Raw genomic sequence first — 15,430 nt, 5'->3', positions numbered from 1 at the left:
ATTTTTATATAATTATTTTGTATAAAGTTTTGGGCCGAGCACTTTAAAATTTTGGATTCTCCCGTGCTTGAAATGACTGTTGGGGCAGAATAACCTACCACTTCAATTTATTTATAAGTAATGCAATACTTAGTTATTTAGAAAAATTTGGGATTTGTTTGGAATTTTTGTTACAAGGCTTAAAAATACTTTTTAAAACTAAAAGTTAACTTTACTGTTTGGTAAATATTTTTAAAAAATCACTTTAGATAAAATAAATATATATTATTTTACAGCTGATTTTGAAAAGAATTGAGATATTAGCTTTTCAAAAGTTAATTTTGAGAATCAATTTCATATTCAATATAATTTCATATATATCCCTACATATTTTACATGAACTCAAAATTATCCTTAATATCCCTACATATTTTACATGAACTCAAAATTATCCTTAATTAGGCAAGAAATAAAATAGAAAATTTAATATCATTATTATTTTGATTTATTTTTTTCTTCACGCACTCTTTTTACCGCAATTCTTCTTCTTCCTATTAACTATACCGTTAATACTTCTCTAATACTACAAATAAGATCACCACTTAGGTTAATATAGTAAATCCACTATAATTTAATACTCAGATAAATTAATAAACTCTATTATATAATAATTTTACATAATCCTAACTTGGGCTAAAGGTCTAAATTAATAATTTCCATAAACTAATAAGATAATATTTTTTTTCTTAAATTTTTTATGCAACTATGCAATCTCATTCAAATCATAAATTTATAATTTATCAAAATTAAAAATACAATTTTTATGATATTTTATTAAATAAAATTTGATTGTTGTGAAAAGAAGAGGATAAAAGTGCCTCTTATCTCCAAATTCCAATAGCTTTCAACTTTAATCAATGCAACTTTAATTAATCAGTCAAATATTTTTCACCTAGTTTTCTTGTAAACTCAAAATACAAAGCGCAGGTGGCTTGTTATTTGATCAATTCTGGCATCTCTTCTGCTATATAATAAATATCAGCGATATAAATCAAATTAGCAGAGCCAGATGGGAGCTAGTGAGTGAGTAAGTGAACCGAAACGTTGAACAGCCAGCTAGGAATTACAAGTAAAATAAAAATAATTTGATTACATGGTACTCTGTTATATTTAGCTGAACAATATACTCTGACTGTTAAAACTCAATTTGTTTTTTGGGTTTCAGGTTCTACCATACTCTCTGTTCAGCCCAGTCAAGCTATATACATACACACACTTTCAGGATTCCAGTAAGTGCTTCTGCTTAAAACCCTTTTACGATTCATCGACCATCACCCATGCAATTGCTAAATCTCTGATTGATGTGAATTTAAACATGAAAATTTATAAACGTGTCTATAGAATTTGACGGTCGATGATGATCTTTTATTAAGTTAATATTTGTCGTTGTATCTCTTAATTTTAAAGTTATGATAAATATATTTTCAATAAATTATTGTATTTGATCCTTGGTTACGCAGAGAACCAATTCGTAACTTGTTCTACTGAAGCTCGAACCTAAGACCTGAGTCCTAAGAAAGTGAGCTAGACCTTAGCTTCAATTCTCAGTTTTTTTTCGATACATTATTATGTTCTGACTAGTAACAATCTATCATTCTGTCGATTCACGCATATGACACAATTTTACTCTGATCAATGTTGTTGGGTGACTTCACTATTCTGATAGATGTTCTGTCAAGTCCCATGGAAGTGAGATGAATCCATTATATATTTTGTCTTGTCCCTCCTAGTACTGAAAGTGCTAGTCTCTTTTCTGCCATCTGTACTTTATGTGTGTCATGATTGTATGGTTGTAGCAGAAGCCCATACGAGCTCATAAGATGTATACTTTACTGAGATGATAATGAACACGAAATTAACAGGGAACATTTGCCCGAGGATATGGCGGCGTCGAAAGCGACAGAGGCGATGATTGGGACATTGATAGAGAAAATGTTTTCTGCTTTGCTGACTCAAGCTCAGTACGCACTTGATTTTAAAGATCAGCTTGAGGCAATGAAGACAAAGCTTGAGCTAATGACTGCCTTCATCTCCTGCACTGATAAGCAGAAAACTTGGGGGGAGTTCATACAGAAGATCTTGCCTAACCTGAGAAAAATAATTTATGAAGCTGATGACATAATGACGGATTGCCAAATTAGAGATGAATATCGGAAAGATGGGTTTTGCCACAGGTTCTCACTTCGTGACTTGTTTTTCATATACCAAACAGGCAACGATTTGAAGCATATCAATTCACGGATTGAGAAAATGGAGTCTAGCTTGGGGGTGTATGGAAGAGCAGAACAGCCAATCATCCAGCAGGGGCCTAATAATTCATCATACCAAATATTTAAATATTCCCCAGAGGACCAGGAACCATCTGAAATAATCGGTTTGGAGAAGGACTTGGAAAAGATTAAAGGGTGGATCCTTAGCAGTAATGAGAAGCTTCAGCAAATCGGTATTGTGGGTATGGGTGGTTTAGGCAAAACCACCATTGCCCAAAAGATATTCAATGATAGAGAGATGGTTGCATACTTTGAGAAGAGGATATGGGTGCCAGTTTCTCAGAATTTCAGCGAGGAACGAGTCATGAGGGCCATGTTGAAACAGCTGGGAGAGGATGAATCGGGAATTGAAGAAAGTTATTTGCTGCACAAACTTCAACAGAGGCTCAGTGACAAGACCTGTCTCATTGTAATGGATGATGTGTGGAGAATGAATCTAGATTGGTGGAAGAATTTATATCCGACTGAAAAAAGATGCTTCGTTATCATCACATCTAGAAATGAAACCGTTGTCAACAGTATGGGAGTTGATGAGTCAAGAATTCATCGCCCAAAACTTTTAAATGAAGAGGAGAGTTGGTCATTACTCTGCAAGCATGCATTTTTAACGAGCAAAGGAAAATGCCCCAATAAGGAGTTTGATAAAAAAGGTAGAGAGATCTTGATGAAATGCGGGGGACTAACGCTGGCAATCAAGACAATAGGAGGCTTGCTTGCTCCAAAAGCCCATTCCCTTAGTGAGTGGAATAAAATCAATGATGATTTTTATATATATTTGACAACCGAAAGAGAGAAAAATTCGGTGGTGGCTTCTCTACGACTGAGCTATGATGAACTCCCCACACATCTAAAGCAGTGCCTCTTGTGTTTCTCTGTTTATCCCGACGACTTTGAGATAAGTGGTGAACAGATGGTACATTGGTGGGTGGGAGAAGGACTCGTCCGGGGCAGGGACAATCGGACTGCTACGGAATTAAGCTTTGATTATCTTTCAGAGCTAGTAAGCAGATGCTTGGTTGAAGTTGTGCATCGAAGAGGCTATGATGGCAGGGTCTATAGTTGCAAGATGCACGATCTGGTCAGGGATATGACCATTCAGATTGCAAAAGATGAGGCTTTTTGCAGCTTTGATGAACAAGGCAGGCAGAAATTGACACAAGACTCGCGATGGTTCGGTTTCAACAGTGACATGGATCCAAAATCCCTGAAAAAAAGTTCAAGGCTCAGGGCATTGATACTGCAATCAAGCACTCCAGTTTCCCTTTGGAATGTGAAATCGCTCATGTCACTGAGACTGCTGGATTTCTCATACTGTAAGCTTGATCGAATTAATGTTGAGGATCTATTGGATAAGATCTCTTCACTTAAACGCCTTGCATGTCTCAACTTAAGCGGAGTTGCAGGCAATATTGAGCTCCCATCTTCAATTCAAAAGCTTCGTAATCTCCAAATACTTGTTCTGAGGAGGTGCACCAAACTACATCCATCAATTACTAGTTTGAAGAAGTTGATCATCTTGGACCTCGGATCTTGTCCTCTCCAGTATCTACCTCGTGGACTCAAGAAGCTAATTTATCTCCAGGAGCTGTCTGGATTTCGGGTGGCGAACGCACAAGGCTGTCGACTTAACGAGCTGCTGGGACTGAAGCAGCTAAGAGTTCTACGAATGTCCATAAATAATGAGAGTGAAATCTCGGAAGATGAATGGAATGTCTTATCACAGCTCGAGAAACTCAAGGTTTTAGCTGTTGATGCAGAGGATTGTAAAGAAAAACATGTACCACAGATGGTGGATAGGCTTTTGCCTCCTCCGAGCCTTCAGGAGCTTTACCTCAGGCGATACCGTCACGAAATTCTGCCAAAATGGATTAATCTTAAGCACAAATAAAATTAAAAATTAAAATGGGGAAATGAGTAGGGGAAGGGGATTCCACCTCATCCCCGTCCCCTCTCGAATAAGAAATTAGGTATGAAATGATCCTCATACCCTCCCCGAATGGGGAAAATTCCCAAGGGTACCCGTCCCCGTGGGGATTTTTGCCATCCCTACCTATACTACGTTATGCAGAGGTTAGTCGTTGCTTCAATCTGAAAAATTCCCCTTTTGCTCTTGACAAGCCGGCTGTCTGGAAGAAGAATCAAGATTGAGAAATCAGAATGTATGGTACACTGCTACTTTCATTAATTATACTAGCCACTTATGATAAAATAAGAGCATGACATGTATTATTGTTGGATCTTCTTGAGGTATGTATTCAATTTGTCTGTTTCTCGAGTGTGATGAATATTCGAACTTGGCCAGTGTTACTGTATTAAGTTTTCAATAATATTGGACATCCCAACATTTGAATCTTAACTTAAATCCAAATACCATTCATTTATTAGATAATATAATTTATAACTTCTAAAATTATTTAACTATCATTCAATAAATTATTTAACTACCATTCAATAGATGAACGTTATATCAGTATTATATTAGCTGAAACTTAAATTAGGACTTGAATATTGGGATACAAAACTTTACTCTTGACCTTTTTCATTTTTTTATTCTTTTAAATCATTGTGCAAATGAGAAAAAAAAAACTCAAACTACTTGCAAGTTACATATATTATCAAAATTCAAAAAACATCAACAACCAAACAAGAGATAAAATCATAAACTATGTAATAGTTCCTAAAGAGACCAAGCAAAACTCATATGAAGTACTGAAAAGGCCACACATAATAATAGGATTTAAATTCAAGATTGAATTGAACTTTTTGCTAACATTTTAGAAATATAATTGGTAGTTATTAGATAATAATATAAAACTAATTAAATCTTAGTCAAATATTAATGTACATGTATTTGTGATAGAAGATTATGAATAATTGAGCACAGATGAGTTCTTGTCTTTGTCTTTTAATGTCATTTATAATTTTCCTTTGAGGTTACAATTGTAAATTTAAAAGAGGGGTTTTTATCAAGATTTTGAGTGCATGCAAAGCAAAGCTAAAGAGGGGCCTGTTTGTTTGTTTGTTTGTTTTGCTTAATGGCTTAATTAACTTAAATTCAATCAATTAAGTCATTAAGTCCGTTTGTTTTTTCAACTTAACGAAAATTTTCAGTCATTAAATCATTAAGTTATTATCCAATTTTTTTTAGCTTTTTGCTCAATCTAAAAAGTCTTAATGATAATCATTAAAAGATATTCTCCAAAATATCCCAATTTAATTCGATTTTCTTCCTTACTTGAATAAAATTTAATAATTAACATTATTATCTATCTCTATAACTTGTGTTGATGTAATGATAGACTATTATTATTTTATCTTTTTATTTTCTTCAAATTAGCATTATTATCTTCATATTTTTTTATGAACAATATAAAAACATCGTAAATTACAATAAAATCAATTAACATGTACTAATTAAGAATATTAAAGAATTGTATTCAATTGAGTATGATTTTTTGTGTTCATAATATATTATTTTATTTGTATTCTTTAATATGTGTGATTATTTGTTTCACATTTATAAGGGCACAAATGTAAAAATAATAGTTTTTGGATTTTTTAAGTTAAAAAATATTTTAATACTTATTTTTAACAATTTTAAAAATATATTATTTAAATTCAGACATTCAACTTTATTTACAATTCAGACTACTTCAAGTGTATTCAAATATTAAAAAAAAACCACCAAATTGCTAAAGATGTCCACTTCTCTCGAAAGGTATTGGGGGTGTTGAATTTGATTGGTAGCTAAAAATCTGCCTTTTTTCCATTTGTTTCTTCATAGGAAAAGTAAGCAAATAAAAGATGGAATGAAGGTGCTAAAGATTGCCACACAAGATATTGATTAACCTGATTAGGCTGATTTTAATTTCATGCTGCGGCATGCTGCATTTCTTCCCATTATTAGTTATTATTAGGCTTTAGCATGCTATGTTTATTCCCCACTACAACTTTGTTTAAGTATATTATTATTAGCACCATCTCTTTATAAAGTAAGGGAAGAAAAATCAATTCTCCGCTCACTTTTAGAGCACTGATTTTTACCTATCATTTTTCTTTATTTTGCATTAGAATTTCATTTGATAGGATAGAGAATTTGGGTTTGTTCTTCAAGGATTAGGATTCTCTCTTTTTTTTCAATCTCTTTTAATCTCTCTTAGTCCTTCAATATTTATAAATTTATTTCTAAATAAAGTGAAAAAAATTTGGCTTGATCGTCAATATCTGATGTTAAAATTCAATCTTAACCACTTATTTCACTTGAAAAGATTAGGGGAAAAAATATTAAAAGAGGATCTTTGTCCGTTCTTAAAAGTCAAATTAAAACTCATGATGATGGTGTTGTAGGATACTTACTACTATATTAAACAAGTCTTTTTATTAGAAGGATTGATTACAAACTAGAATTTAGTATTCTTTATTTTTTAATGCAAAATGTATATTTAAATTAATATAGCATATGATGAGTCATGCTTAATTGCTGACATTCATATTTTAAAATTATCAGGATGGAGTTGAAAGATTAAAAAAGAAAAAGAAGATATAAACTTCGATACACTAAAGACAAGAATAGTGCATTCTAGTTCGTATTTTTCTTATCTTTTAATTCTGTATTTTAAATTCATCTGAACATCTGAACCTAAGCACCAGGCTATATATTAGACTATAAACTAAAACTTTTCAAATGATTACTAATATTACTATTTTCATTGTTACCGAGTGTTAAGCATTCCACTCTACCCATGTACGTATTTGAACAAGAATATTCATAATACTAGTTAGCATAAAATTCTATTTAAAAATAAATAAATAAAAATAAACTAAAAAGAATCAGAGAGATTAACAAAAAAAAAAAAAACCAAAACATGTCACAAGGTCGGATGAAGATGAACAAGTTCAACAGTGGTTGACTTAAAACTCTTTTGAAGGCCCAATTTTATAAGTGGGCTACGTAAGGTATTTGATCCATGAAGACCACTCCTATGAGCTTTTTTAAAGCTCAACCTTGACATCACTCACATGCCCCTTTATCTTCAAGTCAATTCTACAAATAAGTAATTTTTTTTTTATTACATAACTCCCGCTTCTTTTATTATACACCCACCCTACATTTTTTTTTAATTAAAGAAGGACTCACGGAGAGCTAATGCAACACTAAACAGGAGTGTACAAAAACCCTTCTTTATAGGCATGGATAGGGGTGGACAAAAAAAAATCAATGCCCACTAAAAGACCAAACAGCACCAATGGTTCAATTTGATGTGGTTTGGTTACAAAAATCAATAAAAATCGATCAGTTCATATTAAAGGTGTGTTTATTTGTAGGATTGATGAATCAAAATCTAAAATGAGAATGATTGATAGCGTTTATTTGTTAAAGTAGAAGTGAGAATGAGAATGAAATATATGAGACTCATATGTTTTTGAATTAACTATTAAGGAATGTTGAGAATCAAGTTTCTTTTCCTTAAACTTTTTATTTTACCCCCATTAAATTTTTATAATTTTTAAATTACCCTAATTAATTTTTGCCACTTTCAAATAGGTCCTAAATTATTTATCATTAGTAATACAATAATAATAGTACTAGTAGTAGTAGTAGTAATAATAATATATCATTGTCGTCATTATTATTATTATTATTATTATTATTATTATTATTATTATTATTATTAACAATAATTATATTGAATGACAATAATCATAATAAAAAATATTATAATAAATAATGAAAATAATCAACTTAGGTTATTTTAGTAACTTGTAATAATCTATTTTGATTCCAAGACAAAATAAATAGATTAATAGTAATACAACTCATTTTGATTCCAATTCCTATAAGTAAAGTAAAAAAAATTATTCTGATTATTAATTAACATTCTGATTCCATCCATTCTAATTAAGAATTAGTAAACGTAACATAAAAAAAATCACAAAATACAAATGAATGAACTTTAAAAAACCAAAAAAAGGGGAACCAAATTATGGATTAATTCTAAATCGAACCAACACCGTGTCCATCCGACATAGGAAAATTAATTTCTTTTGATTTTGTGGAAATAGCATTTTCCATTGCCCAAAAATTTTCAAATAGTTTTGGTGGCTTAAAGATAATTTATTTGTCCGGTTATGAGATCCACCCATTTTTAGGGCATTTTTGCGGCAGACGAACTTGGGGACGGGACCTTCGTGAAATGCAAGTTATGCAACCCAAGAGGGGGGGTGAATTGGGATTTTAAATTTTATGCAATACAATTCGCACAACAATTTAATCTACCGCCTTAATCAAATCAAAAACAATAAATTCAATCAAGTACAATATTAAAAGAGTAAGGGAAGAGAAAACGAACACAAGGATTTTTACGTGGTTCGGCTATCCCCGCCTACGTCCACGCCTCCAAGCTCACCCGGCTTGAGGATTTCACTATCCAAGCCTCCCAAGGCTTCAAATGTTTACAATTGACTTCCAAGGTGTCAATGAACCTTTACAACAAGAGATTATATCCCCAATCTCTTCACCCCAAGTGTTTCCCACACTTGTACACTCACAAATTGATGAGAAATGAAATTCACAACAATAAAACTCTCTTTAAGAGTGAATAACAAATTATAGCTCAATGATGATTCAACAAATGATGATTTACGAAATGGAAGCTCAATATATGTTATATGATCTTATATTTGCTTGTGTTAGTTCTTAAAATGAAGTTTGAGTTGAGTTTTTATAGTGAAAGCCCAAAAACTAGCCGTTATAGGCAAATTCCAGCGCTCAAGCGGTTAGCCGCTTGATTATCCGGCTAGCCGCTCAGGAACAGTAATATTACCGTTATTTTTGAATTATGCTACAGTACTACTGTTCACAAAAATTACACTTTAGCCCAAAACTTTCTATAATTATACTATGGCCCAAAACGTCAGAAAACTTTGCAAATAGGTCCAATTTCAGAACTTCATAAAAATAGATGTCTTTCTCAAACTTTCTGAAATTATGATATGGCCCCAAAGATTTTCTTGTTTCACACAAAGGTCCTTTTCAACATAATACCTATATTTTTCAAAGTTCTCAAAATCTTTCACTTTAGTCCAAAATATTCATAAATTATAGTATGGCCCAAAACATTTCAAATGTTTGTAAAAACGTCCAACTCCGAAATTTAATACTTATTAAAATCAAAGATTTCAAATCTTAGCATTTAAGTCCAAATTACTTAAATTCACAAAATACTTTTCTTTATAAAAACAAAAACTTTTAGTTTATGAAAATTATTTAATTAAATTAATTTCTTGAGCTTCTCAAATGCTAAATCAAACATCAATTAAATCATACCGGCTTTACAAGAATTTATTGCACTAATTTGTTCGTTGAGCTCTAAACTATTCTTGATGTCGCCATTGTCCGTTGAGTGTCTTCAATCTTGATTTCACTTGATTTACTTGTATAAATATTATCCTTCAAAAACTAGTAAAAATGTGAAATACAATATTTATTAAATCACTCAATACATATGTTTGTTATCATCAAAATTACATTATGTATAGCCCTTTAGGCTAACAATCTCCCCCTTTTTGATGATGACAAACATCTCATGTATTTTGACATTTATACTCCCCCTTAATACATGGCATATATAATTAAACATATAAATCAAATTCAAAACAAAAACTCCCCCTTAATATTTCAAAACCATTCATAAATACTTCAATATCAAAATACATATTATATGTCTCTATATTCAAAATACATGACTTCTCCCCCTTCATCATCAAAATTATTAGAAATTCATGCTAAGATCAATAATATGTCAATGGTTAATAAAAAATATATATATAATAACCAAACATCCAATTAACCATTAAATGATCATGAACCATCATGCCATCAAAAGAATGCTCAAAATGCATATTATCCAAAATCATATTATATGCTCCCCCTAAATATATGGCCAATTAAAAAATTTATCCAAAATGCATATTATCCAAAAACATATCATTTTTATCTCCCCCTTTATCATAAAAAAATAGATAGATACAATTGAAACAAAAGCATCAAAAATAATTCGATAAAGATATTACCAATTTTGTGCGAGAAAAAATTTCGTCAGAGTCTCCCCTTAAAATGGACAAATCCTCAAATACACAACATAGTTAAAAACACTTCCATATAAGGTTTAATAAGTATAACAAACCAACAACTCCACCAAGTTATCAAGCAACACATAAGACTTAAGCATAAAACATCATCCAAATATAACATATCCAAATATTAAACAACCATCATCCACAATCCATAATTATGCATATGAAAATGTAGGTGCATATACCCAAAATGCACAAATTCGGTTTTGTAAAATAATGAGTGAAATGAATGATTTTAAACCGATTATATTGATCCAAGAGATGATTTAAGATAATGGATGGTGATGATTGGATCAAAAGTGGATTAAAAAGAGCTTAAATATGCAATTTCGGGTTTAACAAAAATTGAGTGAAATGGATTTGTTTGAGCCAAGAAAATTGATCCTAGAGATGAATGAAGCTAACATATGAGTTAGATTGGATCAAAAATGGGCTAAAGGAAGCTTGAAAATGTAGAGAGAGAAACGGGTAGAGTTAGGTTTTTGATTTTGGGTTTAATGTGGAGAGTTGATGAAATGAAGTTTTGAGAACGAAAATTGAAGGAGTAATGGATGAATAATGATTTGGATGATTGATTTTAACAAGAAAATGAGTGAAAGATGAAGAATTTTGAGAGAGAAATGGTGAGGTACTGTTCACTCGTGAGAGATGATGATGAAATGGTGAAAAATAAGTGAAGAAATCATGATGGAGAAGTGTTTAATGAAGATGAAATGCATGGGTATTAGTTTGAATGGTTGATTTGGGCATGAAAATGGATGAAAAAGGAAGAAAATGGAGGTGAAAATGGAGAGGATGTTCACGGTTTTGGTGAGAGAAGAGAAACATGTGCAGAAAAATCACGAAGGAAGAAGAACAAGCAAAAAAAATTTCCCAACCAGTGACCAAGCGGCTAGCCGCTTGGGGGCAAGCGGCTAGCCGCTTGCTCTCGGGTTTGGGACAGTTTTCCAAGCGGCTAGCCGCCTGGTTGCTGTCCACTTGCACTCTACTTGCTTTTCGGCTTGTTTCTATCAATTCCGTGATCATTTTGTGATCCCGAAACATCTCAAGAGCCAATTTAATGCACAATTCATGATTTTAAACATCCAAAAGATAATTAATTCAAACAAATAATCCATCCATCAAGCATACAATCATGAAGCATATAAGCATTCAAAACTTAAGAAAATGCAGAAAGGTCAACTTCGAAATAAAAACTGTATTGATTGAGCCAGAATTAACATGCAAGCTATATACCGTTGGAAAGATAATTAAGTTAGCTTTCCAATAAATTTTACAGAGATGGATTTGGACTTCTCTAGAAGGAGTTATGACCAATTCATTACAGCTTGTGCAAACTTGGGATTTACACAATAATTAAACATATAAGCATTCAAAAGTTAATAAATCAAACACACCACTTAACTATCATGCTTAAACACTTCATAAACATTAACATCAAACAAATCCATCATGATGAGTTGATAAACTATCATCATTTATATATAACCTTGCATCATGATAAAACACTCAATGTTAAACACAATGATAATTCAATCATGTAAACATACAAGCATATTTTCGCAAATTCATTTATCATAATTCATTCAACAAAATTAATATGGCAAGAATTATTACCAAAACAATTAAATCATCTTGCCTCATCTTTTTCTCCTAGATCATGCTCAAATGATTATCCTCACAAGCTTTCATCAAGGAACTTCTCCACCATTCCTTGATTGTGGTACCTACAAAAAATTGTTCAAGTTGTGTATTTTGGTACCCAAATATTCTTGGGTCCTTGAGTGTTAGCAATGGTTCCTTTTGGAACCCAAATACATTTTGCTCCATAATATGCATTTCTTTTCACTGAACATCTAAAACTCATATGACCATTTTGATTGCAATAATGACAAACAATTTTATGATCACTTGTGGAGGTAGCCTTAACAAAATAATTCTTATAATATTTTTGTTTCAAATAAGGCTTATACCCAAGTCCTCCTTTATCAAACACACATTTTTGAGTGCTTAGTAATTTTTCTAAGTTCTTTTGACCATTTGTGAATTTTAACACAATTTCATTGAGCTCATTACTCTTTTTCTTAAGCACTTCATTTTCTTTTATCAACTTATCAACATGTGATTTTTCATGCTCATATGAAATACTTTGTTTACCTTTAAATGATGCAATTCTATCATGCAACATTTTATTATCTAATTCTAGTCCTTTAATCTTTTCATTTAATGAATCATTGCATTTTTGTAAAGCATCCTTTTCATTTTTCAAGTCATCTACATATGATTCTAGATGCTCATGTGAAGTGCTAGGTTTCTCATTCGATAATGCAACTTTATCATGCAATGTTTTATTCTCTAATTCTAAGCATGTAATCTTTGCACTTAGAGATTCATTCTCATTTGTGAGCTTTACCATTTTCTTTTTAAGACATGCATTCTTTCTACCAATTTTTATCCAATTATCATGCAATTCTTTAAAAGCATCATATAATTCATCATAAGTAGAAAGATCATTTACCTTATCAAGTTCATCATCCAATTCATCTCCAATTGCCATGAGAGCTAGATTTGTCATTTCTTGATGTTCTTCACTATCACTTGTTTCCTCATCGCTATCATCCCATGTGGCTACCATTGCTCTCTTCTTGAGCTTATTGAGAAGAGGGCATTCCGTTCTTATATGACCGGGCTTCTTGCACTCATAACATTTGATTACTTCCTTCTTCTCCTTTCGGTTCTTGAGGTCTCTAGATTTTCTTCGCTCACCGGATTTCTTAAAAAGTTTTCTAAGCCTCCTAGCCAGCATATCCATCTCTTCCTCATCCAGCTCGCTTTCCTCATCACTTTCATGTTTCATGGCTTTGAGAGCAATGCTTTTCTTTTTCTCCTCATTGCCTCTTTCGGCTGCCAAATCTTCCTCATAAGAAATAAGAGAACCAATTAAATCGTCAATAGATAAAATATTTAAATCTTTGGCTTCCTCAATGGCAGTCCTTTTTGGTCTCCATTCCTTAGGTAACGACCTAATGATTTTCTTAACTTTCTCACTATTTGAAAAGGTCTTTCCTAGGGCTCCTAGAGTGTTCACTATGTCCGTAAATCTAGTATACATAGAATACACACTCTCATTTTGTTCCATTTGAAACAATTCATATTGTCGAGTGTACCTACTAATTTTAGACTCTTTCACTTGATTCGTGCCTTCATAAACAACTTCAAGTTTGTGCCAAATTTCATTAGCACTTTCACAACTAAATACTCTATGAAACTCTTTCTTATCTAGTGCACAAAACAAGGCATTCATAGCTTTGGAGTTTAGAGAAGCTTTTCTCTTTTCCAATTCATTCCATTCCCTTGAAGGTTTTGGAATATCTTCCCCAACTTCGTTTTTAATCAAAGGCATAAATGGACCATCACAAACAATTTCCCAAATTTCATAATCTAAAGCTTGTAAATAAATTCTCATCCTAGTTTTCCAATATGGGTAGTCATTACCGTCAAAGAATGGTGGTCTAATTGTGGATTGTCCTTCCCTAAAAGTTGAGTCACTATGGGTTGCCATGGATCTTTAACTCTAGACGATTAAGTCTACACAAGAGCACCTTGCTCTGATACCAAATGAAATGCAAGTTATGCAACCCAAGAGGGGGGGTGAATTGGGATTTTAAATTTTATGCAATACAATTCGCACAACAATTTAATCTACCGCCTTAATCAAATCAAAAACAATAAATTCAATCAAGTACAATATTAAAAGAGTAAGGGAAGAGAAAACGAACACAAGGATTTTTACGTGGTTCGGCTATCCCCGCCTACGTCCACGCCTCCAAGCTCACCCGGCTTGAGGATTTCACTATCCAAGCCTCCCAAGGCTTCAAATGTTTACAATTGACTTCCAAGGTGTCAATGAACCTTTACAACAAGAGATTATATCCCCAATCTCTTCACCCCAAGTGTTTCCCACACTTGTACACTCACAAATTGATGAGAAATGAAATTCACAACAATAAAACTCTCTTTAAGAGTGAATAACAAATTATAGCTCAATGATGATTCAACAAATGATGATTTACGAAATGGAAGCTCAATATATGTTATATGATCTTATATTTGCTTGTGTTAGTACTTAAAATGAAGTTTGAGTTGAGTTTTTATAGTGAAAGCCCAAAAACTAGCCGTTATAGGCAAATTCCAGCGCTCAAGCGGTTAGCCGCTTGATTATCCGGCTAGCCGCTCAGGAACAGTAATATTACCGTTATTTTTGAATTTTGCTACAGTACTACTGTTCACTAAAATTACACTTTAGCCCAAAACTTTCTATAATTATACTATGGCCCAAAACGTCAGAAAACTTTGCAAATAGGTCCAATTTTAGAACTTCATAAAAATAGATGTCTTTCTCAAACTTTCTGAAATTATGATATGGCCCCAAAGATTTTCTTGTTTCACACAAAGATCCTTTTCAACATAATACCTATATTTTTCAAAGTTCTCAAAATCTTTCACTTTAGTCCAAAATATTCATAAATTATAGTATGGCCCAAAACATTTCAAATGTTTGTAAAAACGTCCAACTCCGAAATTTAATACTTATTAAAATCAAAGATTTCAAATCTTAGCATTTAAGTCCAAATTACTTAAATTCACAAAATACTTTTCTTTATAAAAACAAAAACTTTTAGTTTATGAAAATTATTTAATTAAATTAATTTCTTGAGCTTCTCAAATGCTAAATCAAACATCAATTAAATCATACCGGCTTTACAAGAATTTATTGCACTAATTTGTTCGTTGAGCTCTAAACTATTCTTGATGTCGCCATTGTCCGTTGAGTGTCTTCAATCTTGATTTCACTTGATTTACTTGTATAAATATTATCCTTCAAAAACTAGTAAAAATGTGAAATACAATATTTATTAAATCACTCAATACATATGTTTGTTATCATCAAAATTACATTATGTATAGCCCTTTAGGCTAACAGC

At 32.1% G+C, this 15,430-nt stretch overlaps 1 protein-coding gene across 1 annotated transcript; it reads left to right on the top strand.

Moving 5' to 3' along the window:
* The first annotated feature begins 1,223 nt into the window (after window positions 1-1,223).
* LOC18046949 (disease resistance RPP13-like protein 4) lies at window positions 1,224-4,457 on the top strand. The gene is given in 3 exon segments (XM_006442678.2): window positions 1,224-1,268; window positions 1,902-4,223; window positions 4,277-4,457. Coding segments are annotated over 2 exon segments (2,484 nt in total). The 5' UTR covers window positions 1,224-1,268; window positions 1,902-1,920.
* Window positions 4,458-15,430: the final 10,973 nt, after the last annotated feature.

This window comes from Citrus clementina, unplaced genomic scaffold (assembly GCF_000493195.1).
Source record: "Citrus clementina cultivar Clemenules unplaced genomic scaffold, Citrus_clementina_v1.0 scaffold_3, whole genome shotgun sequence".
Lineage (NCBI taxonomy): Eukaryota > Viridiplantae > Streptophyta > Magnoliopsida > Sapindales > Rutaceae > Citrus > Citrus x clementina.
This window is presented reverse-complemented; position numbering and strand designations above follow the sequence as displayed.